The sequence below is a fragment of the Ascaphus truei genome, chromosome 4 (genome assembly GCF_040206685.1).
Source record: "Ascaphus truei isolate aAscTru1 chromosome 4, aAscTru1.hap1, whole genome shotgun sequence".
NCBI lineage: Eukaryota > Metazoa > Chordata > Amphibia > Anura > Ascaphidae > Ascaphus > Ascaphus truei.
In genome coordinates, this window is record NC_134486.1 from 338405958 (window position 1) to 338432258 (window position 26301).

General features: G+C 41.9%; 1 protein-coding gene across 3 annotated transcripts in view; it reads right to left on the reverse strand.

The window, feature by feature from the left end:
• Window positions 1–8167: 8167 nt before the first annotated feature.
• ZNF451 (zinc finger protein 451) overlaps window positions 8168–26301 on the reverse strand; it is a 79728-nt gene continuing 61594 nt past the window's right edge. For all 3 annotated transcript variants that reach the window (XM_075598121.1, XM_075598119.1, XM_075598120.1), the window contains exons 14-15: window positions 12998–13048; window positions 8168–10083 (exon numbers count right to left, since the gene is read on the reverse strand). In XM_075598121.1, the coding sequence (XP_075454236.1) occupies window positions 10037–10083; window positions 12998–13048 (98 nt within the window). In that variant the 3' untranslated portion in view covers window positions 8168–10036. The remainder of the gene's footprint in view (window positions 10084–12997; window positions 13049–26301) is intronic.

Here is a 26301-nt window from a genome sequence, read left to right on the forward strand (position 1 = left end):
ATTAGGTCTCCGTGATTGATTAGCAACGATCCTGCTTGCCTGGGTTCACTTAATGGCCACCTTTCAGTTTCAATCAATCCTCCAGTCAGTGTAACTCAGCAGCTATAATGTAGCCTTATATTACCAAGGTAATATTGCCTATTGTTACAGTTTGCAACGCAAACTGCTGGTAACATTTCCAACAAATGATCACAGACAGGAAAGTGTTGCAAATTTCTTGCACTGCTGGAGAGGTGGGCTAAAGCCTGCTATAGAAATCAAAGGATGCTCAGTATATTAAAACTTATTAAAAATGGTATTAAGAGTTGCATGATAATTTCTTTTAAAAAAGCAGCAAGTATCGAATACTACAGAACTGATTTATTTAAAAAATAAATACATGTAGGATATTGCTTCAATTACCTCTTTGTGCCTAAGGAGCAATCAAAATGCACTAATACACCATGAACAACATTGGTAACCCTTCTGCACTGAAGGGGTTAATATGATGCCATTCATTGGTTCTGACATTTATGTGTCCCAGTTATCCGATCCCAGTTGACCTTTTTTTTTTTTTACATGATACTTTTATGTCGAGGGCTCTTTTCTATCTGGGCTTTTATGATTACTGTGTATTTCAAATGTCCATCGCGCTGCTGTGTGCATGGCTGGGGGTTTATACAGAAGAGGATAATCTGCACAGCTGATATATTTAATATCATTAAGTCTTACACTGGTCCTCTGATATCTTTCCTCCATCATTGCAACCAGCTTTCTCACGATCTCTCTCAAGAAGTCCTTGATGCCCTCATACACAATCTATTACATATCCACGTTCTGCCCGAAGCACATGACTATTATTATCGTTTATTTGTAAAGTGCCAACATATTCCGTAGTGCAGTACAATAGGGGCATGGATTTCAAGCAATTTGCCCTAGGTCGCAAGGACAGCTAACACTGCGATTCAAATTGATATCACCCACTTCAAAGGCAGTGTTCTTGCCACCTCCCTTTCCCAGCCATATTTGTAATAAGTGAATATTATTTTTGGTTAACCATTTTCTACATAGTATAAGCATCTGATTTTTGGAAGTGCATTGATGTACAGAGCTCTGCATTATATCCTGCAGCCAAAAATCAGGGCCAGCCTGAGGCTTTGCTGGGCCACCAGGCCCTTGCTCTCTCAAGCTGTGGACCTCCCTCACTGTCTTGCACAGGGCCTCTGACGCCAGCTTCTAGGCCCACCATGCACCAGAGGCCCGGCGCGTACTGACATCAGAGAGGGGACAGTGAGGGAGGCCCACAGCTGGAGAAAGCCAGGGCCTGGTGGCAACCAGACAAAGAAAATGGGCCCGACCTCTGGCCGGGACCAACTACCAGTGCCGGCCAGGCCCCACGCAGCCACCGTGCCTGGGACACTTCTCCCGGCTTTCCCCCTGTCAACGGCCCTGCTTCTGGCAGTGAAGCATTTGATCAAACCTCTAACTAAGCAGACATTTCGATCTACTTTACAGAGTTCCATGTAATTCAATTACTTTTTACTGTAAGAAGGCTTTATAATGGATTTTTGCTAAAGATTATATTGTTCAGAATAACCCAGGTGTGGAATGCTGTGAAATACAAGAGCAATGAGTCACTGCCACGAAAAGCTTATAGATTTGTGTTTCAGCGACTCACATAATTACTAGCGTCTTTTACTACTTCAATGAAAGCAATTGTGTGAGGTATACAGGAGAACGTTAAGCTCTTATATCAAGATGACATAATAGATATATAGGCTTAGCGTGACTACCCTTCGTTTTACCCCGCCTAGATGATGGAAACAACGCTGTTTTAAGTGGAAGTAAAAATGAGGTCACAGCTTTATTCAACATTAACAATATGACCATAAAAACTGTCCAACCAACCAATAGAAACACATATACAGGAACACCCATGTGTTCTGCAAATAATGTGGGGGACATCCTTACCAGCAATATTTCAGCCGACCTCACCCCCCTGCCCTTCCCCACCCCGCAGGAAGGCTTTGACACCAGTCCGTGGTCTCCGGAGCTGCCCCACATTAATACCACCTCCAGAGACCCCCTGCTTCCATCCTATGTAATAAACACACATTAACAGGCAGCTCATTACCCAACCGCTAAGGTAATTAAGGGGTTAAATATGAGTGCCCCGTTTGTTGGGGGGTAGGGGGGATGGGTGAAGGTTGGAGTTGTCCAGGGTGGGCGTGTAGGCGTACCGGAAGGGTTGTGGGAGGAGTTAACCCCTTCATTACCTTAGCGGTTACTACCGCTAAGGTAATGAAGGGGTTAGTGGCCAATAGTTAGTTATTATAATGCTGCTGCCCATGGAAGACGCGGAGGACGAGGATGAGGATGAAGGCGGCCTTCATCTTGGCAGAAGTAAGTACAACTTTAATTTACTATATGCTGTCTGGGTAATGTCTTATTTTTAATGGGCAAATGCGCTATTATCCAGATCTGGATAATATGGACTTTGCCAATTACTGCACTGTATGTGTTGAGGGGGAGGGTTGTTGGGGGGTACAGGGGGTGGGTAGTAGGCTGCCCATTCATTGCCATTGGGGTTATCTGTTCTCCCATTGAGGGCATAGGTAACCCCACTGGCAATCAATGGGTTTATTGGATAGTATTGGTTGTTGTATTGTATTTTAATGTTTATTGGGGGTATAGGGGGTTGGTGGTTAGGCAATCTCGTGTGGGTAGCAGTTAACCCCTTCATGACCTTAGGTAATTAAGGCGTTAACCCCTCCCGCAACCTTCCCGGTATGCCTAACCACCCACCCTGAGGCCACTACCCCCTTCACCCAACCCCTTTACCCCCAACAAACCAGGTAATCCCTTCATTACCTTAGCAGCTAGCCACTAAGGTAATGAGGCTGTTTTTATTTCATTTGAATAACACAGTATAGAAGCAGGGGGTCTCTGGAGCCTAACCGCATTAATTTCAGCAGGGACCCCTTGCTTCCCAAGTTACAGGCCCCTGTATGGAGTGCAGGTATCTTCCCTGCATTAAATTTAAATCTCCGGCGTCACGTGACCGGGACATTTCAACTTTACGGAGACACCGGCAACCCATAAAATAAAAACAGTGCGATCGCCTGTAAGAGCTGTGCAGGGAGATGCAGCTCTCTCTTTGCAGTTCTTACAGACTGCAGGCAGATCACAAGGGCAGAACTTAGAAAAAGACACAGCTAAAGGCGCTGCTATCCTGAGCGGTTTAAATAAAGGAGTATGCTACATGGCTTCAGTGAAGGAGAACCGTGGCCAGGAGTGAAGAAGGGCCGTGGCAGAGGAGGGTGGCGGTATATCCCTAAGACCTGGAAAACTGCCAGAGTTGTCCCAATCTTCAAAAGTGGGGACAAAAACACTGTCTCAAACTACAGGCCAATCTCCCTTCTCCCAATATTATCCAAAGTCATGGAAAAATGTGTCCACTCCCAATTAAGCGATTTCTATAACAAGACAAATTTCCCTAGCCAATTCCAATCTGGCTTTCGCCCCAAACACTCCACCATAACTACCCTGCTACCCTGAAATCCAGTGTGGAATGGAAAGGGGACAACTCACTGGTGCAGTATTCCTAGATTTTGCAAAGGCTTTTGACACAGTTGATCATGTTATCCTGCTTAAACTCCAGAGCTCTGGAATAGGGAAACATGCTTTAAACTGGTTTCAGTCCTACCTATCAGGAAGATCCCAACATGTGTCCATCTCAGGCTCTAACTCCAACCCCCAGGATATCACCTGTGGTGACCCGCAAGGCTCTGTTCTGGGGCCCCTACTCTTCTCAGTGTTCATTAATGATCTTCCCACAGCTTGTAAGGAAGCCTCAATACACATGTATGCAGATGACACAATCCTATATGCATACAGCCATAGCCTCTCTGACCTTCAACACATACTTCAGTATGACTTTTCGAGACTCGAAAACTGGATTTCCCAAAACAAACTGTTTTTAAACACTGACAAGACTGTAACAATGGTATTTGGGACCAAGACAAATTTTTTAAAGCTTCCAGCGACTGAGCTCCTGATTAGAACCAACACTAACACCACCCTAACCCCTGTCACTAGTTTTAAAAACCTGGGCTTATGGTTTTACTCCCACTTAACATCCGGAATGCACATTGATACCCTGACAACCAAGACCTATGCCAAACTAGGGGTACTTTACAGGAACAAATCCTCCCTAAGTCTCCTGGTCAGAAAGCGTATCGCACAGCAGATGCTAATGCCAATTATTGACTATGGAGACATAGTATATGGCTCGGCACCTCAAACCCACCTTAGCAAACTTGACACCCTCTACAATTCAATCTGTCGTTTTGTTCTCCATTGCAACTACAACACATATCACTGCGAAATGCTCAAAGAACTAGATTGGTCATCACTAGAGTCTAGGCGCAAAGTTCACCTTTCCTGTCTTGCCTTTAAATTCTTCATGGGCAAGCTAACCAGCTATCTGAACAAGCTCCTCACCCCTACCACATGCAGCACTTATCATCTGAGATCAGATTCCAAAAGACTGTTCATGGTCCCAAGGCTCAACAAAGTATCCGGCCGTTCCTCCTCCTACCGTGCACCCCAAAACTGGAACAACCTACCAGAGACTCTCACATCCACCACCAGTTTAAGTTCTTTCAAATCTAAGGCTGTCACACATTTTAATCTGGTCTGTAACTGTTTCATACGCCCATAATATATATTTTCTTTAACTGTGCATGCAATGTCTTGTTTATAATGTATACCCTGTTCATTTATGTAACTGTATTTGTAACCATGTATTATTTGTCTCAACTGTGTGCACAGGACATACTTGAAAACGAGCGGTAGCTCTCAATGTATTACTTCCTGGTAAAATATTTTATAAATAAATAAATAAATAAATAAGAAGAAGACGGAGGACCGCCAAAGCGGTGAGCGGAACAGGGCAATAAAGGAGCTGGGTGGTAAGAGAGAAGCAGGGCAGCATTCACAGCGAGGAGCTCGGCCGGGGAGGAGCGCGCTGTATCAGCGGAAGACATCGGAAGTCAATGAAGACTTCCGGGTTGGACCGCTGAGGCGCGCTCCTCTCCGGTCGTTCTCCTTCGCTCCCTCTGTGATGTCCAACTCCTGCCGCCCTGCTCCACTCACCACCGCTCAGGCAGTCCGCCGTCCTCTTCTCCCACCGCCATCCTCCTCTTCCACCGCCCTGCTCGGCTGCTCCGCTCCCACGGTCCTCCTCTCCTGCCGCCGGCCCCAGTCACATGGCTGCCCCAGGCGGTGCCTTAGTTGTTTACCGCCTATGGACAAGCCTGATTATGAGAATTAAATTGCCTAGACATTATTGTTTTTAACTAAAGTTTGACAATACCAGGACAATTTGATTCCCAAATTAATTGCATTTCAAATGTTGTTTTGCCTTTTTTTCTTCTGTGTTATGAATCTTTATCCTATTAGATTTAATCGCTCATCCCACAACACAGTATAAAACATAGCGTTTTCCTAATTATTTTTAATTAGAGAATTGTCAAGTACAGAACCTTTATATGTGTCTGATGTATTTAAATTAATTGAAAAGAGAAAACTAAACACTCACAACCTGGCAAGAGCATCAGAGTCCGATGTCCATGCCATGTTGGCTGAATTATCCAGCGTGTTTTACTTTCTGAACTTTGACTGGACAGAGATTAAAATGACACACTCATGTAGGGCTGGAATCTGAATTACCTGACGTCATATGAACCTCCTGTGTATAAACATGATCAGTTGTATGGACTGCTAAAGCTAGTCTACATGTTTACCTAATTATTTAGAGATTACCAATAATCCATGGTGATTTTCTTGTGCAGAACATACATAATGGAAGGCTGAAGAAATGCTTCTCACTATGTTGCAATTGCAGGATGAATTTAGACCAAACCTCCTACTCTTTAAGGTGTCATTTTGAGGATCTTCTATATACAACTTGTAACCGTCCCTGCCCAGCTCATAGAGCCAACATCAGGGTCTGTATTATTGGCTTCCAGGGCCGCTGACATTTCCCATTGCCCAGGACGAGTTTCGACCGGGGCCCTCCACCCATGGCAGCCTTGCAAGCATCCATCCTTTCAAACCTCCTCATGAGCCCCCTGCTCATCTCCTTGCGAGCCCCCTCCCCATCCCATGTATTTGTCTTCCCCCTCTGGTCTATCACTCTCCCCCCAACTCCTTCACTCCCTCCTCTCACTCTCCCCCCTCAACTTAATTACCCCCTCCTCACACACAATCCTCCAATACCCGTACAAACCCCCCCACCCAAAATACAATACTCCCCCCCTCCCACACACAAAATACAATACCCCCCACACACATTCAATACCAACCTGCCCCCCCCAAATACAATACCACCCCCACAAAATATAACACACACACCTACCTTCGAGGTATTCTGAGGCCTCTGGTACTCCAGTTCTCGCCAGGTGCTGTCAGGCCTCTCTCTCCGTAACACAAGGCCTCTCTCCCGCCGGTGCACTCTGGAACCTGTCTCGGTTTCCCCCCCCTGTTGGTGGCCCTGCTGGCTACTCATGAGGCATTACTTTGTTCAGGGTTCTGGATGCATGCAGGACAGGGGGTGATAAGCAAAGATGGGCACCAGGAACATTATTCATTCAAAGAGCAGCTTTATTATCGTACAGACACCATCTTACATTTACAAAGTACTTTGCATAAATTACAGTCACTTGAGTGTCCCTTATCGGTATTGTCTGTGATGCTTCCCTAGCTGACCCTAGGGAGGTGTTGAGGCTTTCGTCTCCTTAAATTATCCAAGAGATCCCTCACCTTGATAACATCAGTATCGCTCCAGCGTATATGAGCTCCTGGGGGGTATTACTTTTGAATGTATTTCATATAAGTTTTAATTATATACTAAAGTAGCAGGGGTACACAATCTTTTCCCCCTATGCCCCCCGTATTGTATAACTGTCATGCGCTCTTATGGCTGGCGCTGAATAATGAAGCACACTGAAAAAGTGTGCAAGGCTGAAGGGAGAGTACAGAGAATGTTAGGAGACCACTAGAAAGGTCGGGGCTCAGGGGCCAAATGGCAATCTTACCCGTCAGCTCATCCGTCCTGGGTCCAACGATTCTTCAACGACTGACCCCGCAGCGTGCATCCGGCAATGTAGTCGTGTGGAAGGAAAAGGGTGAATCCGGAGCGACAACAAACAGCCCAATGATGTCAGGTCCCAAGTTGAACACCGTAGCTTTATTGACAACACACAGATGAAACAGCAGGCTGCAGCACAGCCTCCTCCTCTACGCGTTTCACGCTCTACTGGCGCTTCGTCTAGACGAAGTCTGCTGTTTCATCTGTGTGTTGTCAATAAAGCTACGGTGTTCAACTTGGGACCTGACGTCATTGGCTGTTTGTTGTTGCTCCGGATTCACCCTTTCCCTCCCCTATGCCCCCCCCGGCCTACTCACCCACCCCGCCCCCATCCACGACAAATGACACAGCGGGGTCATGTGACGTCACGTTGCCATGTAACCGGGTTACCGTGACGACGCGTCACTGGAAGCCAAGGTGTGTAACAGAGTCCACACGTGTTCCCCCCCCCATTCAAATGCTTTGGGCGAGAGCGCGGGACCTCTAACTGCCGCGCGCCCCCACAGAAAATCTTGCGTCCCTTTGCGCACCCCTGTACTACACTATGGAGGTCTTTTGTTGCACTTTGTACTTATTTTTCATGTCATCTTGCCTATGTCTTTCGTGGCCATTATATACATAGGCCAGCCTGGTGTAGGGTATATTTTTGGGCAGTAATACAATATCACCAGGTATCGGCGTACAGTGAATAGCATGCTAATTGCTCAGGAATAATTACAGTTAAATTCTCATTTGCGTCATCTTTCCGCTTACAAGATCAGTCAAATCGCTGCAGTAAAAAAACCGTTATCAGTTACCACTTGTGATAACTGAAGTGCAAGTTAATAAAATTAGCAGTAAATACAGGTAATGGCAATTTTATTTTAATTTATAAACCTTTACGGGCTATAGTGAAATATGGAAAACAAGAGAAAATGCTATTAATAAGCTATTCCAAGAATAATCTTCAGGTCAAAGTAAGCAAATGGAAAACAACTGCTTTAAAATACATTTATTTATGAGAATGCAATTTAAATCATACGATTTACAGCACATACATATATGCATTAATGTAAAATATGAATCAAAACAAATAAATGAACATACAGTACACAAAAATAGGACAGATGTTGTATCAGTGTTAATAACCAATATTTAAGCTGAGATTAAACAATTTCCCCATCAAATACCTTCAAAGTAAAGGATCTCAGAACAATGTTAAACAGGGGGTTGGAAATACCCGATCCCACTGTTGGTAGCTTGAAGTACATTGCACAGCAATGCAGGCCCCTCCGGTAGCAAAAGAGTAAAACCATTGTTTTTAAGAGGAATGGAGTGGAACAAGTGATGCAGATTCTGCCTGTACCAGGGTGTCTCCTGATGTGACTATTTCTGGTTGAATACCTCACTTATATAAATTCAGTAAAGGCGTTAAGAGATGGTCTTTAATTAACCATCAATTTATTTCTTAATGTTGTGATGGTGTTCTATTATTCTTCATATATTTTTGGGGAGTGAAAAGAATTTGTTTGCTCTTTTAATATTCAGGTTTTAAATTGCTCAAAACCAAGCCCTTCCTGCAGGGAAAATATTTATATTTCTGAATTAGTCTTCTTCTATGCAGCCTCATTTAGCACTTTAGACTTTCTATGCACCTGGTTTTTCCATAAAGTGGTCCTATTTCTTTACCGGATTGAAACTGGGAGGGTCTCTAAAGCGTAATGAGGCTTTTTTCAGCTCACTTAAAGATACCAACTGGTGAAATTACCAGAATACTGCAACAGAGGTTGCGGCTTCCTATTGGTCTGAGATTTGGCAGCCATTTTGGAGGGAGTTCAAAGCCCGGTAACAAAAAATAAAAAAAAGTATAGAACTTCACAATGATATAACATCAAAGGTGCATACTCAACAAGCTGGCTCCAAACTTGACAAACAAATCCAATACATGAAAGAAAAGCAGCAAAACCTCTATTTCACACATTCAATAAACACTTGGAGAAGTAGATAATCTAGATGCTTTTCAAAATCTACTTCTCCAAGTGTTTTTTGATGTCAATTCGCGAAATATAGGTGTTGCGGTTTCTCTTTCATGTAGTTAAACCTGGTAACGTCAACAGTAATTATCTCAGGAACTTGGGGGGCAGGGGGTTGAGGGTTGCCCGGTAAATTGCCCACTTTCGTTTCAAAGGTCCCACTGGTTTCCATCCTGTACAAAAATAACGAGGGGTATTAAGAAGTAAACAGGTGATTGTTGCTTTAAGTACTATTGTACATGCTGCTTCTACTAACGATTAAGATACAGTGCAACTTTCACAAGGGCTTGTTCATAGATAAATTGGATGGTGTTGAGATCAGGCTGAGATCCAGCACTTTAAATCATTAATTTAGAGTATTTAGGCATACGTACAGTACATATGAATTTTAATACATCAATACCTCTTACTAGGAATGCGAGTGCCAATTAATGCATGGGATGGATGGGATGGATCAAAGCATACATATGCATTGTAATGTTGAATTGTAGCTTTATTCCATTTAGTTCAGTGATTAACACATTAAATTGCTTTGGTTATTACTTTGAGGACAGTGTTAAATCTGTTTAAAGGGGGAACGGCTTGGTTTGTGCCCCTCCCACTTAACAAAGAGAAACAGAATATTGGCGCAATGCCCAGATGTCACAGCAAGTACACGTGATTTCTTCTGTAATAATGAGACAATACCATATACAAGAGCATATCATTTTATTTTTAAACATTAGATAATGTACTGAATAGAATACACCTTTTATAATGGTTTGAGATGCTCCATAATTAAAGCCTAAGGAATAGGGTCTTGTTTGTAAACAGCAGCATAGCATCATGGCTTTTCCCCCCAGATAGATTGAAATGTTTCAATGCTCCATTCTTCAGTTTTTCCCCCCTCCATCTACATTTCTTGAAGACTTCTTTTAATGGCTTCTGTAAACTCTGCGTCTGCAGGAAATAAGATTACAAATGATATATCTGACCCTACTTTATGACTTCTTTTAAGTCAAGCAATTTGCATTGCAGCACACGTAAGGTAGAGCACGGTTCCAGTAGCTGTGCTGGTCCTTGAGAAGAATAGATTTGTTTTAAATGACTAAGAAACACGATCGCTCTACCTAAAAGGGTGCTACCCAGGATAATTGGATTCCTTTGAAGCTAACTAAATACACAACAAAAAGGGACAGGGGAGAAGGGAAGTATGAAATATCCTTTTCTAGCGTGCACACCTAGTTTAACCCAAACATACCGGTATCAAATGAAATACTTGTACTGATAGTAGCAATTGGTATTTCTGAGAATACAACAAAACCTTTTGCCAGAGATTCCAGGATGATAGTGGGTTGAATGCTGAAGAACAAACACCTTAATGTATAGAGTGTTTGGTGGATCGTCCAAATATGTTTAAAATAAAAGTTAATACATAATGTTGTAAATAAATATGCACAAATTGATAAAAACGATTAAAAAGAGAGAGTGCTTGATTGAATGAGTTATGTGGCTAGCTCACACAATACTAATAGTGTATGTAAAGTAACTTGTGTTCCAAATTACACTGGTTAGACAGCAATGGGACTAAAATCCTTAGCTATATTGGTTGCAATGTACATATAAATAAATATATTGCTATAGGCAGTAAATAAGCCCTTGAGCTAGGTTCTCAAAGAACATTAACCACCAGCTACAGATGTCAAAGCAAATATGTATGGCCAATAGTTGATCATCTCTAGCATGTAAGTGGAAAACACATGGAGACTCATGTATTCTAATATGGTGATCTGAATGGCTTCATAAGAAACTGGATGTCCCTTTTTGTTGTGTATTTTAAATGACTAACAAGAGTTCACCATTTGCTTAAAGCTGCAGTTCAGTCAATATCCTGCATGTGTGTTTTTTTTAATAAATCAGTTCTGTAGTAAGAAAAAATACTTTTAGCATTTTCTGTTTTAAAAAACAACTTTGAAAGACCAATTTTCTTGTATTCTATTTTAACAGCCATTTGCTAAGGCACTGCCCCTTCATGTCCTGTCACAAGCCCTGGCACACCCCTTTGTCAGCCCTGCCCTCCCTCTAGCACATGTCAGTGCAGGAGTGCTCATGAATATTCATGAGCTTCCACTGAGAGACAGAAGCAGAAGAAAAACAGATCCCTTCACTAATTATGTCACCAAATTTCGCCTATCAATACATGGAGAACGAATTGACCTGCAGCTATACAGTTCTTTAGGTCAGGGTTTCCCTAACTTTTTTTTCCGTGCCCCGGTTATTATTGAACTTCTACTTTGTGACCCACTAAAAATGTTATCGCCTATACTGGCCTATAGGGCCTGCACAGACACACAAACAGCCACTGATACACACACACACACACACACACACACACACACACACACACACACACACACACACACACACACACACACACAGCCACTGACAGACACGCAGCCACTGACAGACACGCAGCCACTGACAGACACGCAGCCACTGACAGACACGCACTGATACACACGCAGCCACTGACAGACACGCACTGATACACACGCAGCCACTGACACACACGCAGCCACACAGAGACACTGCTACACACAGACACACACACACTGATACAGACACTGCTACACACTGCTACACACACAGACACTGCTACACACACAGACACTGCTACACACACAGACACTGCTACACACACACACACAGACACAGACACTGATACACACACACAGACACTGATACACACACACACACAGCCACTGATACACACACACACACTGATACAGACACACACACTGATACACACACACAGATACAGATACACACACACACACACACACACACACACACACACAGATACAGATACACACACACTCGCTCTCCCCTATACGCACACAGACACAAACAGTGAATTACAGGCCGCAGAGGAGCTGGTACTTCCTCCTCCGTCCCACGTTGGGAGCGGGGGGGAGGAAGGGAGCGGGCCCTGCGCATGCGCACGGGACCGCGGGGGGAATCGCCGCCATTTTTTTAACTTGAGCAGGGGGGAGGACGGGAGACACTGCGCGGCCAGCCTCGCTGCGACCCGGCAATTTTGGTGCCGGGGGACGGGAGACACCGCGCGGCCAGCCTCGCTGCGACCCGGCAATTTTGGTGCCGTGGCCCGCTGCCGGGTCGCGACCCACCATTTGGGAAACGCTGCTTTAGGTAATTAGAGATTGCACACACAAAACTATTGAAGTAAAAAAATAAATAAAAAAAAAAAAAGACTGAACTGCAGCTTTAATGGGGTGCACAGAACTTTTGAAACGTCACATCACTTTACCTAAAGAATAAATGTGTGAACTTTAGAAAAAAAACTCTTTATACACTATTACATTGATCACTTGGTGGTCCATTAAAAGTTATCGTAGCACTCAGCAGTATACAGTTGTTAAACATGAAGCTAAAAAGGTGTGCAGCTCTGAATACATGGTTGGGCACTATATTAGATAAAAAAATATAACCAATGTCTTGTATAGTGCATATTTAATTTAGATGCAGGACCTAAGTGCTTGACGACCCTCCTAAATATTGCCATAGTGTTCAAGTTTTTTTTTTTTAACTTATTTATTGCAAGACCGCTTCTTTTTTTTGTCGTCTTTCTGCAAAGCAAACTGTCTATTTCTACTAAATACTTCTTGATAAATTAAGATTAATGGCTCTCTAAGACAGGAGTTTATTATCCAAACCTTTGGATATAGAGCATGCTTACAAAATGAAGAAATAGGCAAAAACAAACATTTCAGTACTCTTTACAATGGAGGATATTAACAAAATACAAGAGATTAAAAAGAGTATTTCCAGACACAGAAAATGAAAACTAACCTACCATCATTTTCTCCTTCATCTATTTCCATTTTATCATCATCATCATCGATATCTGTAAAAGGGAAAAAATTTAAGTTAATCTTCCACTCCATAATACAGGCACTCGTCCCCGTCACTCTCAGCTTCAGTCCCGGTCCCTCCACTCAGATAGGGGATGAGGGGGGGTGGGAGGGGAGGGGGGGAGGGGGGGGAGAAACAATGCACTGACAAGATGGCGTGGAGAAAAACTCCAGATACAGTACCAGAATTAACACGCCGTAAGTAGACTTGGACCCTCGTGGAAAACACTGACGTCACAGACCAGCGCCTCTCGGCGACTGATAGTCAAACGGAACGTTCAGTGAATATCTTAAGCCACAGTCATAATTGTCTGGCAGTGAACTGGAAAGTGTATGTGGAGCATATAAAAACTGCAGCTATCCTACACATTTCGTAAGTGTCACTTACTTCATCAGGGACATCTTATCACTGTTATACACGGTTTATTTAATTAACCACATCTAGTAACATTCCTAAGTTATTTATTGGATTGTAGTGGGGTTTTCACTGCATTTTTGTACTACCAGTATATACTGCTATCTTTATCGCTTTATAATTAATGTAGTTTAGTGCGCATTTTTTTTTTTTTAATATATATAAAAAAATGAATGATGTCTCAGATGTTTGTTTGCTTTCTAATTCATTCCTTTTCCTATTGCTTCGGGTAATACCCAGCATACATATACCCGTACTTTGTTCAGTTGTCGGAAGCTTCTGAATTATCTTCGCAGTTAGGGTCCAAGATTCATATCCAAACAGGAGCACAGGCAGAATACACGGTGTGGACACTTTCCTGCTGAGGCATAGTTGGATGGTTCTGTAACGCTAGGGGTAGATTTGGCTGCTTGCAAATAAAGGTTAAGCCCGCCATTACCCTTACCTGTCATTGCTATGATGTAGTTATTTATGTATGTACAGTTTATTGTACTAGTCCTATATATGTACTTCTTAAATTATGTAAAACAGTGATGTACAGCTCGGTTCAAGAGTGGGGACCTGTAGGGGTTAACACTTCCAAAATGAGCTGTAACCACAGAGTTTGGTATTGTAGGCCTGGACACTGATGGGATTAGGCCCATTGTTGAGGAACCAGGGTGAGATCAGCCACCTGCTGAGTAGACTTGCTCTACATGAATGCTGTAAACACTGTCCCTGTATCGTTTGTCTGTGGAAGGTGATTGCATGGGCATTGTCCTGTGCCTGCCTGCATCCTGTGGACTATGTTAAGGATATGAATGTAAAACAAATATACATATTCACCGTGCTTCTCTGTGTAAGGCTGAGGCCCCAGTACCTCCGCTGCGCGCGCGCCCACGAGACTGGCGGCGCGTGCAGCCGATTCCCCGGTCTGCAGGGAGCTGCAGACCAAAAGACCGGGGGGGGGGGGGGGAGGGTGACAAGGGAGTGACGGGGGCACGGCCATGACGTCATACGGCAGGTTCGCCCTCATTGGCTGAACCGCCGGGGGGCATGGCTTAGCGCTCTGTAGCGAGTCCTGCTCTCAATTCTATTGAGCAGGAGCAACTTGCGCCACAGCGCTGCGGCCCCCCCTTGCAGCAGGCCCGGCGCCATTGAGGAGAGGGCTCTCGTCCCTGCAGCATCCGCCACAACGGGCGCTGCTGTAGCCAGAGGGGTCCAGCCCTGAGGAGCATGCTGCTGGTGATAAGATTGGCCATACATATGTGAAAAAACAAAAAGTGAATCCCTGCGCTTCTCCCATTGAGCTAACAATAAATGAGGAAATAAATATACATAGTGAAACCTAAATCTGTAAGACAAAGGAGACTTTTGGTTGCATCCTTTTATCAAATAATGACAAGCCTGCTAACCAACGTCAAGGTAAGTCTCAATAGCAGGTTCCTACGCTAAATGCATACAAATGTTCTCTGAAATATGTTCTGACGGGTTTAATAAACCAAGCATAAGCTTATGTAACTTAGTGCAGTTAAAAAAACTGATATATACCAGTAAAGACACTTACAATTAGGCAAGTAAAGTGGAATGTGAATTTACAGGGAAAAATATTGCTAGGGATTGAAAATAGACTGATGGGGCTCTAATTCTGGAGGTCCTCCTTGTCTCCTTTCATGTGGTTGGTGATTACTATGGTATTGATCCAATGTTCTAGAATTTTCCTGCCCGTCAAGCAGTATGTAAAACGTTTTGCAAGACTAAGGGATAGATCAAAAATATATAGGTCTTACAACTGCCATAGTTCTTTAATGTACATAGGATATGAGTGTCTGAGGTTCTGCAAACAATACATGTCCAAAAAAGTGTCTGCAGTTCTTAAAAGCAGAAAACCACCGATACAGGCAATATTACAGGTCAATTTGCAATAGTAAGGAAGGTGAAGCAAATTTGAGACATCTCTAATGGCCGAATGATTTTCAACAAACTCAATGTATTAAATACTTCCTCGTAAAAAATGTTTTTATAAATAAAGTTGAAGAAGTGCATAGCCAGTAAACCTACTAACAGGCAGTTGTTTCGACCTTTTGGGTTTCATCATTGCGAGCCTGGCTGCTGGCTATGCAACATGAAGCTGGTAAGTGGCTATAGACAAATATTAAAAAAAGTTATGGTTAGTAAGAAAAAAAAAGTGACAAAAAACCCTCCACATACAGTGTACGACAAATAAAAATATCACTTGAAAGTACTTTTGCATGTCTGAGACAGGTCTGCACCCCAGTCTTTCCCCATTATCGCCTAGCAAACCGTGCTTCCACTGCAGCCAGGGATTCTGGGTAATGATGAAAGTCCTGAGACTTTACCCTGTTGCTGCTCTGCAAATGTCTTGAGGGTTGCGTGTGCCCACTCTTAACAAGAGCAATTTCTGCATCATGGGCAATGTGCCCTAAGAAAATGTGCATATTTTTCCTTACATACTCAGCCATATAAATGGCTTCTTTTATCCACATTGTTATGGTGGATGTTGAAGCCCTCTCCTGGTTCCAGAGACGGGGATTACAAGATCATTTGATTGACTAAAATCTTAAATTCTGTCAACGTATTTTTTTCTCACTACCCGCATGGGAATTACATTTTTATTTCGCATTTCTTGGTTTTGGACAGAATGCAACTATACAATGCAACTATACAATGCAACTATACAATGCAACTTTACTCCTTAACTGAGGCAGTGTTCCTAAAACCACCTTGTTTCCATGCAAAAGTTGGGGGACAATATTTTATCAGCTACTTCTTGCAAGGAACAAAAGACAAAAAGCCCTAGTGCTACATTCAACTTGACACATTATATAGTTAAATACTTATCGGTTTATCTTCTCATAAGCAAGGGTCATTTAGTTCAACTGGTAAAACAATTTGGAGGTTTGTGACCCCTCCTCCCTGATTTCAAGCTCAGCTATCCCACCCTTTTAATGCGATGCACCTGTGAATGACTGGTATATTAAGACAGCTCCCCCTCCATTAGAGAGGGTATGAGAGCCTTTGCAGGAGCAGTAGTGGTAGGACCTACAGATGGTCTTAACCAAGAATGAAAAAAGGTTTAATGTGAAAAGGAACCCAACGTTTCGGCAGTAAAACTGCCTTTCTCAAAGCGTAGCCTACACCTTGAGAAAGGCAGTTTTACTGCTGAAACGTTGGATTCCTTGGCCCATTAAACCTTTTTTCATTCATGATTAAGACCGTGTGCCGGATTCTTTTTCTTCACTGGATCACTTTGGGGCGTCAGGAGCTCCCCAGAACCAGCGCACCGGCAGTTAAGTACCCCACCATCACCTATATGTTTGAGTGCGTGCACTACCTCCTTTCCAGGACCTACAGATGGATCATACTGAGTAGGCTTAAAATACTTTTGTAACGATCATGCTTGCCAAAAACCGGGACCGGACCGCGGGGCTGAGGTGGGGATGTATATGCACAGACCTTAGGCCACGGAGTCAGGTCCGGAGTGCAGATTCTGTGGTCAGACATAGCCGGATCAGGGTTGGAGAAAGCAGCGTTAACGTTATCCAGGCTGGGGTCAAGGCAGGCGGGTCAAGGCAGGCGGCACAGGAGCAGGGTCGAGGTACAAGCAAAATTCGGCAACGGGAAAACTTCAGCGAAGACGCTTCAGCACGACAGGTAAAAGACAGGAGTCACAGGAACAATATCCACTTGGAGGAAGCAGGAACCAGAAGCCACAGTGCTGGGAATCCAACGCTTCAGCACGGGAAGGCAGGAAAAGTACAGTGAAGCCGCTTCAGCGTGGCAGGGAAACAGGAACTTGGAGCAGAGCAGCTTCAGCATATGAAAAGGACCCCTGAAAGGAGGACAGGGGTAGGACAGCACAAAGGCCTCTGCAAGGGGAATAAGCAGGAGGCCCCAGGAACTAGAAGTTTAGCACTGGGGATCCAGTGCTTCAGCACAGGAACAGAATGGCCAGACAGGCGTGCTTGTAGCAAGCACAGTTACATCCAAACAGACTTGGATTATGCTTAGCCACTTCCTGGGGGGAAGGACTAACCCTAAATAGCATGGACAGTCAATAGGGACAGAGCTGCATAGCAGGCAGCATGAAGGAGACTGCAGAGCGAGTCCAGAACAGGTGATTCTTGATTGCCGCAGCAAGGAGGGGTTGTCTGGAAACTCCATAGCTATGCAAGGATGAGTTCCAGCCAAAACCCAGGAGCGGATTCCTCACGACTTTGGCCAAAGAATTGAACTAAATGACCCTTGCTTATGAGAAGATAAACAGATAAGTACTGTATTTAACTATATAATTGGTCAAGTTCAATGTAGCATATGGGCTTTTTGTCTTTTATTTTATACATCACGTCACAATTCTAGTAGCACTCATGTTGACACAAATATATATGATGTGGTGGATTTGGGTTCTGAGCTTAAAGTGAATGTGTGTGTGTTTGTAAACTTCATGCAAGAGTCTAAAAGGTGTTTTGCATAGAGCTTTTAATACTTTCTTTAAACCCCTCTGTGCAATAACTGGATCCCACTGGCCACAATTAACTTATTGAATGATCCATGGCTAAAAGTTCTCATCTTACTGATCCTAGAGCTGATGATACTTGAAGTGTTATGGATATTGGTTTCAGACCTCTCTCAATCTTCCTGCAAGAAATATTTTGACTGTATTCCTTTTGTTATATACAAAGACTGAAACATTCTCAATAATCTGGCATATACATTGTTGGTAGACTTTTTTATTTTATTTAAACCTTTAAAAGGGTTCTGAGATTCACATCTTGATGAATTTTTGCTGCTCGAGTCCCAGACAGCTTGCTGCAGATTCTCGGACCTTGTCTAGGTAATTGGACCTTGTAGCAGAAGATATTTTCTCTTCTGTAGTGGTCACTGAGGATCTGTTGACATGCTTAGTAGGAGAGAAAACCCAAGTTCTCCTGGATCAATATGGAATAACAAAGTACTTCCTGCAGTCTTCTGGCAAAATACATACCTTCATGAATCTCTTCGATAAAATGTGCTTTTTTACCAGGCGATTCACATTCATTATCCATAAAAGCCTTTACCAGGGGTTGAACCGGAAAAATAACGGCATTTTCTCTGGGTACCAATCAAGAATAGGTCTTGCTTGTTTCTGGGCTGCTGGACATCTATTTCCATTATACGTCTAATCACCCTCATTACCTTTTCAATATCAGCTGCCCAGAAGGTAGAAAACGCATCTTCTCCTTCAGAAGACTATTACTTGTCTGACAGGGTCACACATTCTTGGTCCATATGACTTGGCAAATCTTCTGAATAACTTAAAACTTTATTAATAGGATCTTGATCTTGCCTTGAAACCTGTGCAGCTGCTTCTTTAAATGTTAAAAGCATTGATTGCTGCAAACCACTGCAATCCTGCATCTCGTCCTCCAAATTTGAAGACAAAGAATGCAGACTTTCTTTGTATTCATCAAGTAATGCAAGAACAAAGAGCGCTCAGTAAGTGTTTGGTCTCGGAAAGAGCATTTCTAGGCTTCGGAGATTATTCCTCCATTGAAGAACTGCCACCTTGTGCAGTCACTTTAAGAGCGGAAGGCTTCAGGTATCCTGGCCAGCTGATTTAGCAGAGATTGGCATTTGAACTGCTTCCTGTGCCAAAAAGACTTCCTGTAATGATGTCAGAGCATGTATATGCCAAATTTGAACTCGCTGCCTTTCTTGCCGTCTTTCGCAATGCCAGCAGCGTGCTGCCGAACCAAAGGTCTCAAACGGGGAGAAATCTTGCATGTCCGCCTCCCCCTTGTACCAGCAGGACTGGCCCTCCCAAAGAGGGACTCCCAGAGACAGAAATTACATCCACTGGTGAAGAGTCATAGTACATAGTACTGTTCTCATAGTACAGAACTGATTTAAAAAAACAAAAAACACATGTAGGATATTGCTTTAACTGCAGCTTTAATGTAGCAGAGAGGGAGGAAACTTGCCCTTACTCTCATTCTGACCGTTAACAAAATGTATTCAGTAACTAAACCTCCCATAGAATCTGTCCAGTCACCTTAAAAAAAAAGAGGGAGATTTGTTGAGTGCATGTAACTATTGTTTGTCCTTGTTACGATGTTACCAGAGGCTTTAATGGTACAGTCCAGTGGTAGCTAAATCCAGTCCTCAAGAGCTACCAACCGGTTAGTTTTTCAGAATATCCCTGCTTCAGCATAGGTGGCTCAGTCACCTGCCCTGAAGCAGGGATATCCTGAAAACCTCACCTGTTGGTAGCTTTTGAGGACTGGAGTTGGCAACCACTGGCATAGTCCATGTGGCACTTATCTAAGAGGATTCCAATTCTAAAGAAAAAAAAATGGGATTGGCCTTTCGGGCTATGCAAAACTAAATGTATATTTTGATCCCCAAATGTTCATGAACACATTCATTTAATATCCTTTTATGATTTCTCAACTGGTCACAAAGGTTTTACTTGAATCTTTGGAACCAAATAGAAAGCCAGTTTACCAAATGTAAATATATACAGGAAACGTGCTCTGAAATAGGGAAGCATGCTTTTAAACTGGTTTCATTCCTACCTATCGGGTAGATCCCAACATGTGTCCATTTCAGGCTCTAACTCCAACCCCTTGGATATCACCTGTGGTGTCCCGCAAGGCTCTGTTCTGGGGCCCCTACTCTTCTCGGTGTTCATTAATGATCTTCCCACATCTTGTAAGGGAGCTTCAAAACACATGTATGCGGATGACAATCTTATATGCACCCAGCCCTAACCTCTCTGACCTTGGACATTTACTTCAATCTGACTTTTTGAGACTTGAAAATTGGATTTCCCAAAACAAACGGTTTTCAAACACTGACAAGACTGTAACAATGGTATTTGGGACCAAGGCTACATTTTTAAAGCTTCCAATGAAGGAGCTACAGATCAGAACCAACTCTAATACTATCCTAGCCCCTGTGACTAGTTTCAAATATTTGGGCATACGGTTTGACTCCCATTTAACATTTGGGTTGCACATTGTTACCCTGACATCCAAAACTATGACAAACTAGGTGTACTATATAGGAACAAATCCTCGCTAAGTCTGCTGGTCAGAAAGCGCATCACACAGCAGATGCTGATGCCAATTATAGACTATGGGGACATAGTATATGGCACGGCACCCCAAACTCACCTTGGCAAACTTGATAGCCTCTACAAGTCAATATGCTGCTTTGTCCTCCAATGCAACTACAACACACATCACTGCGAAATGCTCCAAAAACTAGATTGGTCATCATTCGAGTCTAGGCGCAAAGTTCATCTCTCCTGCCTTGCCTTCAAATACTTTTTGGGCAAGCTACCACCTATCTGAACAAACTCCTCACCCCTACCACATGCAGCACTTATCAAATGAGATCAGACTCCAAAAAATTGTTCATGGTCCCAAGGTTCAACAAAGTATCCGGCCGCTCCTCCTCTTAACGTGCACCCCACAGTCTACCGGAGACTCTCACTGCTTCCAGTCTAAGTTCTTTCAATACGAAAGCCGTCTCACATTTTAATCTGGTCTGTAACTGTTATATACGCCTATAATATATATCATCTTTAACTGTGCATATAATGTCTTATATATAATATGTTGTATATAAAATGTACTGTATAACCATTTTCACTCATTGTAACTATGTATTTGTAACCATGTATATGTCATAACTCTATGCCCAGGACATACTTGAAAACGAAAGGCAAGTCTCAATGTATTACTTCCTGGTAAAACATTTTATAAATAAAATAATTGTTACAATGAATATGGTAGATTTCTCCTGGAAACTTCTAAAATGTGTAGTCCATTTCATTCCACGAAAAGAAGAGTGCAGACCGCCCTCTTCTGGTGGAAGCTGAACCCAATTTAGGGTGATGTTCTTTCCTACAGTATGTCTCTATACTATTCTGTTAAGCCATGTGTTTAAATGTAACATGGGCAAAACGATGCATCCGTGTTAGAAAAAGCTTATAAACTAATATATTAGAGCAGTGGTTCTTTGCTTTTAGTACAGCAACGTCTATAGCTAATTTTTTTTAATACATGATACACAATTGCAGAGTGGGTTGGTGTGTCATCACTATAAAATGTGCATCTCTGCAATGTGAGGACATCCTCTATGGAAACTTCTTAAGACTAAACAAAATTGGCGCAGAAAGGAGCAGATAATATAATAGCACAGGCTGAAACAAAACTTAAAAGCATGCTTACTAATGCAAGAAGCCTGACAGATAAAATGGGAGAGCTTGAATTAATAGCTGCAAAGGAGCAGTATGATATCATAGGCATTACTGAAACATGGTGGGATGAAACTCATGACTGGATAGTTAATTTACAGGGTTATTCCCTTTTTCAGAAGGATCGAGCAAATAGAAGGGGAGGTGGAGTATGTTTATATGTTAAACCGGAACTAAAACATATTATAAGGGAAAATTTTTATGAAGGGAATGATGAAAATGTAGAGACCTTGTTGATAGAAATTAGTAGTGGTGGTAAACGTATAAAGACAATGTGTGTAGGGATATGCTATAAACCACCAAATATCTATGAGATTGATGAAGCTAAAATATTTTTGCAAATGGAGAAGGCATCAAAACTAGGTCATGTTTGCATAATGGGTGATTTTAGTTATCCAGTCAGACTGGAGCAATGAGATTAGCATTACAACAAAAGAAAAGTTTTTTGGGGGTGCATAAAGACAATTATATGAACCAAAGTATTGAGGAACCAACCAGGAGAGGGGCAATACTTGATTTGGTCATATCAAACAATGTAGAAGTAATACCAAAATATTCCAGGACTTGAATATTTGCCAACAGTGATCAGAATATGGTCTCATTTGAAATAAATTATCAAAAAACAGATTACATGGGTTCAATTTTAGAAAGGCAGAGTTTAATAAACTGAGGGCTAATCTACAAGTAATACATTGGAATGATGTTTTTGCAGGGAAAAATGTAGAAGATAAATGGGCAATCTATAAAACATTGAAAGAAAAGCACACCTATCAGTGTATACCCTTGGGTAATAAGTATAAAAGAAATAAGTCAAAACCAATGTGGCTAAATAAACAGGTAGGGGAGGAAATGGACAAGAGGCAGGCGTTTAGATTCTTGAAGTCAGAAGGGACAGAGGCATCATATCAGAATTATAAGGAATGTAACAAAAATTGCAAAAGGGCAATCAAATTAGCAAAAATGGACAATGAAAAAAGGATTGCAATAAAAAGCAAGATAAACCTTTAAAAGTTCTTTAAGTAGCTTAATAATAAAAAAAAAAAGAGAAAAGAAAATATAGGACCCTTTCAGTGTGAGATGGGCAGGCAGATTATTGGAGATAAGGAAAAAGCAGAGGTATTAAACAAAATCAATTTCAATAGAAGTGCCGCAGGTGAAAGCCACAACATCCATATTACTGAATAATTGGTTAACGGAGGAAGAAGTTCATAGGCAACTTGAAAAAAATTAAAGTAAATAAGGCACCTGGCCCCGATGTCATACATCCAAGAGTTCAAGGAGTTAAGTTCAGTAATAGCCAAACCATTACATTTAATAATCAAGGACTCCGTTTCCACAGGCCGAGTACCACCAGATTGGCGTAAAGCAGATGTGGTGCCTATATTTAAAAAGGGAGCTAGATCACCACCGGGGAATTACAGACCAGTAAGCCTGACTTCAATAGTGGGGAAACTACTTGAAGGTTTAATATGGGATAATATTCAGGAATACCTAATGGAAAACAACATTATTAGTAATAGTCAGCATGGATTTCTGAAGGATAGATAATGCCAAAGAAACCTTATTTGTTTCTTTGAGGAAGTACTGTAGGTATTTTACCCAGGGTAATGCAGTTGATGTGGTCTACTTAGATTTTGCAAAGGCTTTTGAAACGTTTCCACACAAGAGGTTGGTGTACAAAATAAAGCAAATTGGACTCAGTAAAAATATATGCACCTGGATTGAAAACTGGTTGAGGGATAGACAATAGAGGGTCGTCATAAATGGAACTTTTTCAGGTTGGGCTAAGGTCGTGAGTGGTGTACTTCAGGGATCGGTACTGAGACCACTGCTTTTTAACTTGTTTATGACCTTGAGGTTGGCATCGAGAGCAAAGTCTCCATCTTTGCTGATACTAAAGTGTGGAAGGTAGTAGAATCAGAGCAGGATGTAATTTCTCTTCAGAAGGACTTGGAGAGACTGGAAGCTTGGGCAGGTAAATGGCAGATGATGTTTAATTCAGATTGGTGTAAGGTTATGCATTTGGGAAGCAAGAATAAACAGGCGACTTACAAATTAAATGGGGATAAATTGGGGCAATCCTTGATGGAGAAGGATTTAGGAGTGCTTGTAGACAGCAGACTTAGCATTAGTGCCCAAAGACATCCAGTAGCTGCAAAAGCAAACAAGATCTTATCTTGCATTAAACGGCAATGAATGGAAGGGAAGTGAACATAATTATGCAGCTTTACAAAGCATTAGTAAGACCACACTTTGAATATGGAGTACAATTTTGGGTACCACTCCTTAGAAAAGACATTATGGAACAAGAGATAGCGCAGAGAAGAGCTACCAAATGAATAAAGGAGATGGGCAATCTAACGTATGAGAGGTTAGCTAAATTAGATTTATTTACATTAGAAAAGAGGCATCTAAGAGGGGATATGATAACTATATACAAATATATTCGGGGACAGTACAAGGAGCTTTCAAAAGAACGATTTATCCCAAGTGCAGTACAAAGGACTCTGGGGCCATCCCTTTAGGTTGGTGGAAAGGAGATTTCACCAGTAACAAAGGAAAGGGTTCTTTACAGTAAGGGCAGTTAAAATGTGGAATTCATTATCCATGGAGACTGTGATGGCAGATACAATAGATTTGTTCAAAAAAATTGGACATTTTTAGAAAGTAAAGGTATACAGGGATATACCAAATAAGTATACATGGGAAGGCTGTTGATCCAGGGATTAATCCGATTGCCAATTCTTGGAGTCAGGAAGGAATTAATTTTTCCCCTTATGAGATATCATTAGATATGACACTGGGGTTTTTTGTTTGATGCCGCTGGTTCAATACGCAAGTATAGATATAGGATAAAGTATCTGTTGTATAAATTTAGCATAGGTTGAACTTGATGGACGTATGGTTTTTTTTCAACCTCATCTACTATGTAACTATGATTGTAACTATGGAACGGGGTATTTTCTTTCCATTCTCTGCAGAGCAACACACTCTGCGGGGAGGATACATACTTCACAAAAGGTATAGGGTTTGGATATCATGCTAGTAATTACATACACCATTTAACATACAGTAGACCCGGCTTTCAGTGTGCCATTGTGATGGCTAAACTGGTCATAAGAAACTTACAAAACTTGCAAACTGAAACTTATGGAATTTACATAAAATATATTTGCAGCAGTCTTGTGCTGTTTAGAAAGGGCTGGTGCTATGCAAGAAAGGACCCTGATGGGCTAGCAATTAGGATTTCATAATAGAATGCTGCCTTCTACCCTCCCAATGTCTGATTCTTACTATTCAATTATTATTCTTCAATTACAGACAGCCCAGGACAAACACTGGAAAAAGAAATCCTCTAACAACAAACCATGTTGTGTATTAATAAAAAGTATTATGTTCCTCTGGAATGTTCTACACATGCTTAAATTGGATCATGGTTTACATTTGGGCCCACAGCCTGCAACAAGGTACCCCTCACCTCAATGATCCCTTTTCATTTTTTTTTTTTTAAGGGCGGATTTTGGCCCAGGCTCAAAAGTAGCATGCATGCCCAAATAGTCAGCCTATTGTACCCTTAGTTTATAAAAGCTTGTGATTATGAATTTAATTTTGAAGTAAAATGTACACGCACGCACATGCACGCACATGCACGTACACGCACGCACGCACGCACACGCACTATCTTTCGGTGCCTACAATTGATTTAGGGTTCCGTTAAAATAATGCCGTCTGACTAATCATATTTATATGGAATTTCATCAATGTTAATATATATTTTATGTACCTAAAAGCACTGTTCAGTCAAAAATGAGAATTATATCTGCTCAACAATTTGAGTTTCATTGCATAAATTATATGTTTGCTATCAAAGTTAAAACGACATAGTTAAAAGTTTTATTCGTTTATCTTGAAAGTAAAATATTCTAGTTTCCCGGTCAGTAATCTCCTGTTGCTAGAAATACTTAGAAACAGTTTTTCAACTTTGATCTAATTTTAATTTGTCTTATCTATAATATTAGAATACAAGTCTGAACACACATTTTGGGTCCATTTTGTAGTTATTCCCTTGTTTCCCATGTACTTTATGTAGAACCATGTCCAGTTCTTTTAAATTCCAAAACACAGAGAACTCCCCCCACAGAATAAGAACAAAAGTAAACTAGTGTTTGAAAGGAGTTGTGAATAAAGTGATTTATACCACACTACAAGCACGGCAGGTTTTTACAGATGCACCAAATGAGATCAAATCTATTTGATGCGATGCAGCACAAATGTCTCTTACCCTGTGGGCCTAAATCATCGAAATGAAATTACGACTGGGGAAAAAAAAAAAAATCGGCATGTATCCCTATCAAGTGTAATGGGTGAATATGCCTTCTTAGCACAGTTAAACGGCCACTGAAAACAATAGAAAACATTTTCACTCCCTTAAAGTTAGCATACAGATCCACAAAATTGATTTAGAGCTGATGCCTATGACAAAATTATGCATAGAGAATCTATGCTTTTTTTCAATGGCCTGCCAGTTACTAACTACAGGCATACCCCGGTTTAAGGACACTCACTTTAAGTACACTCGCGAGAAAGGA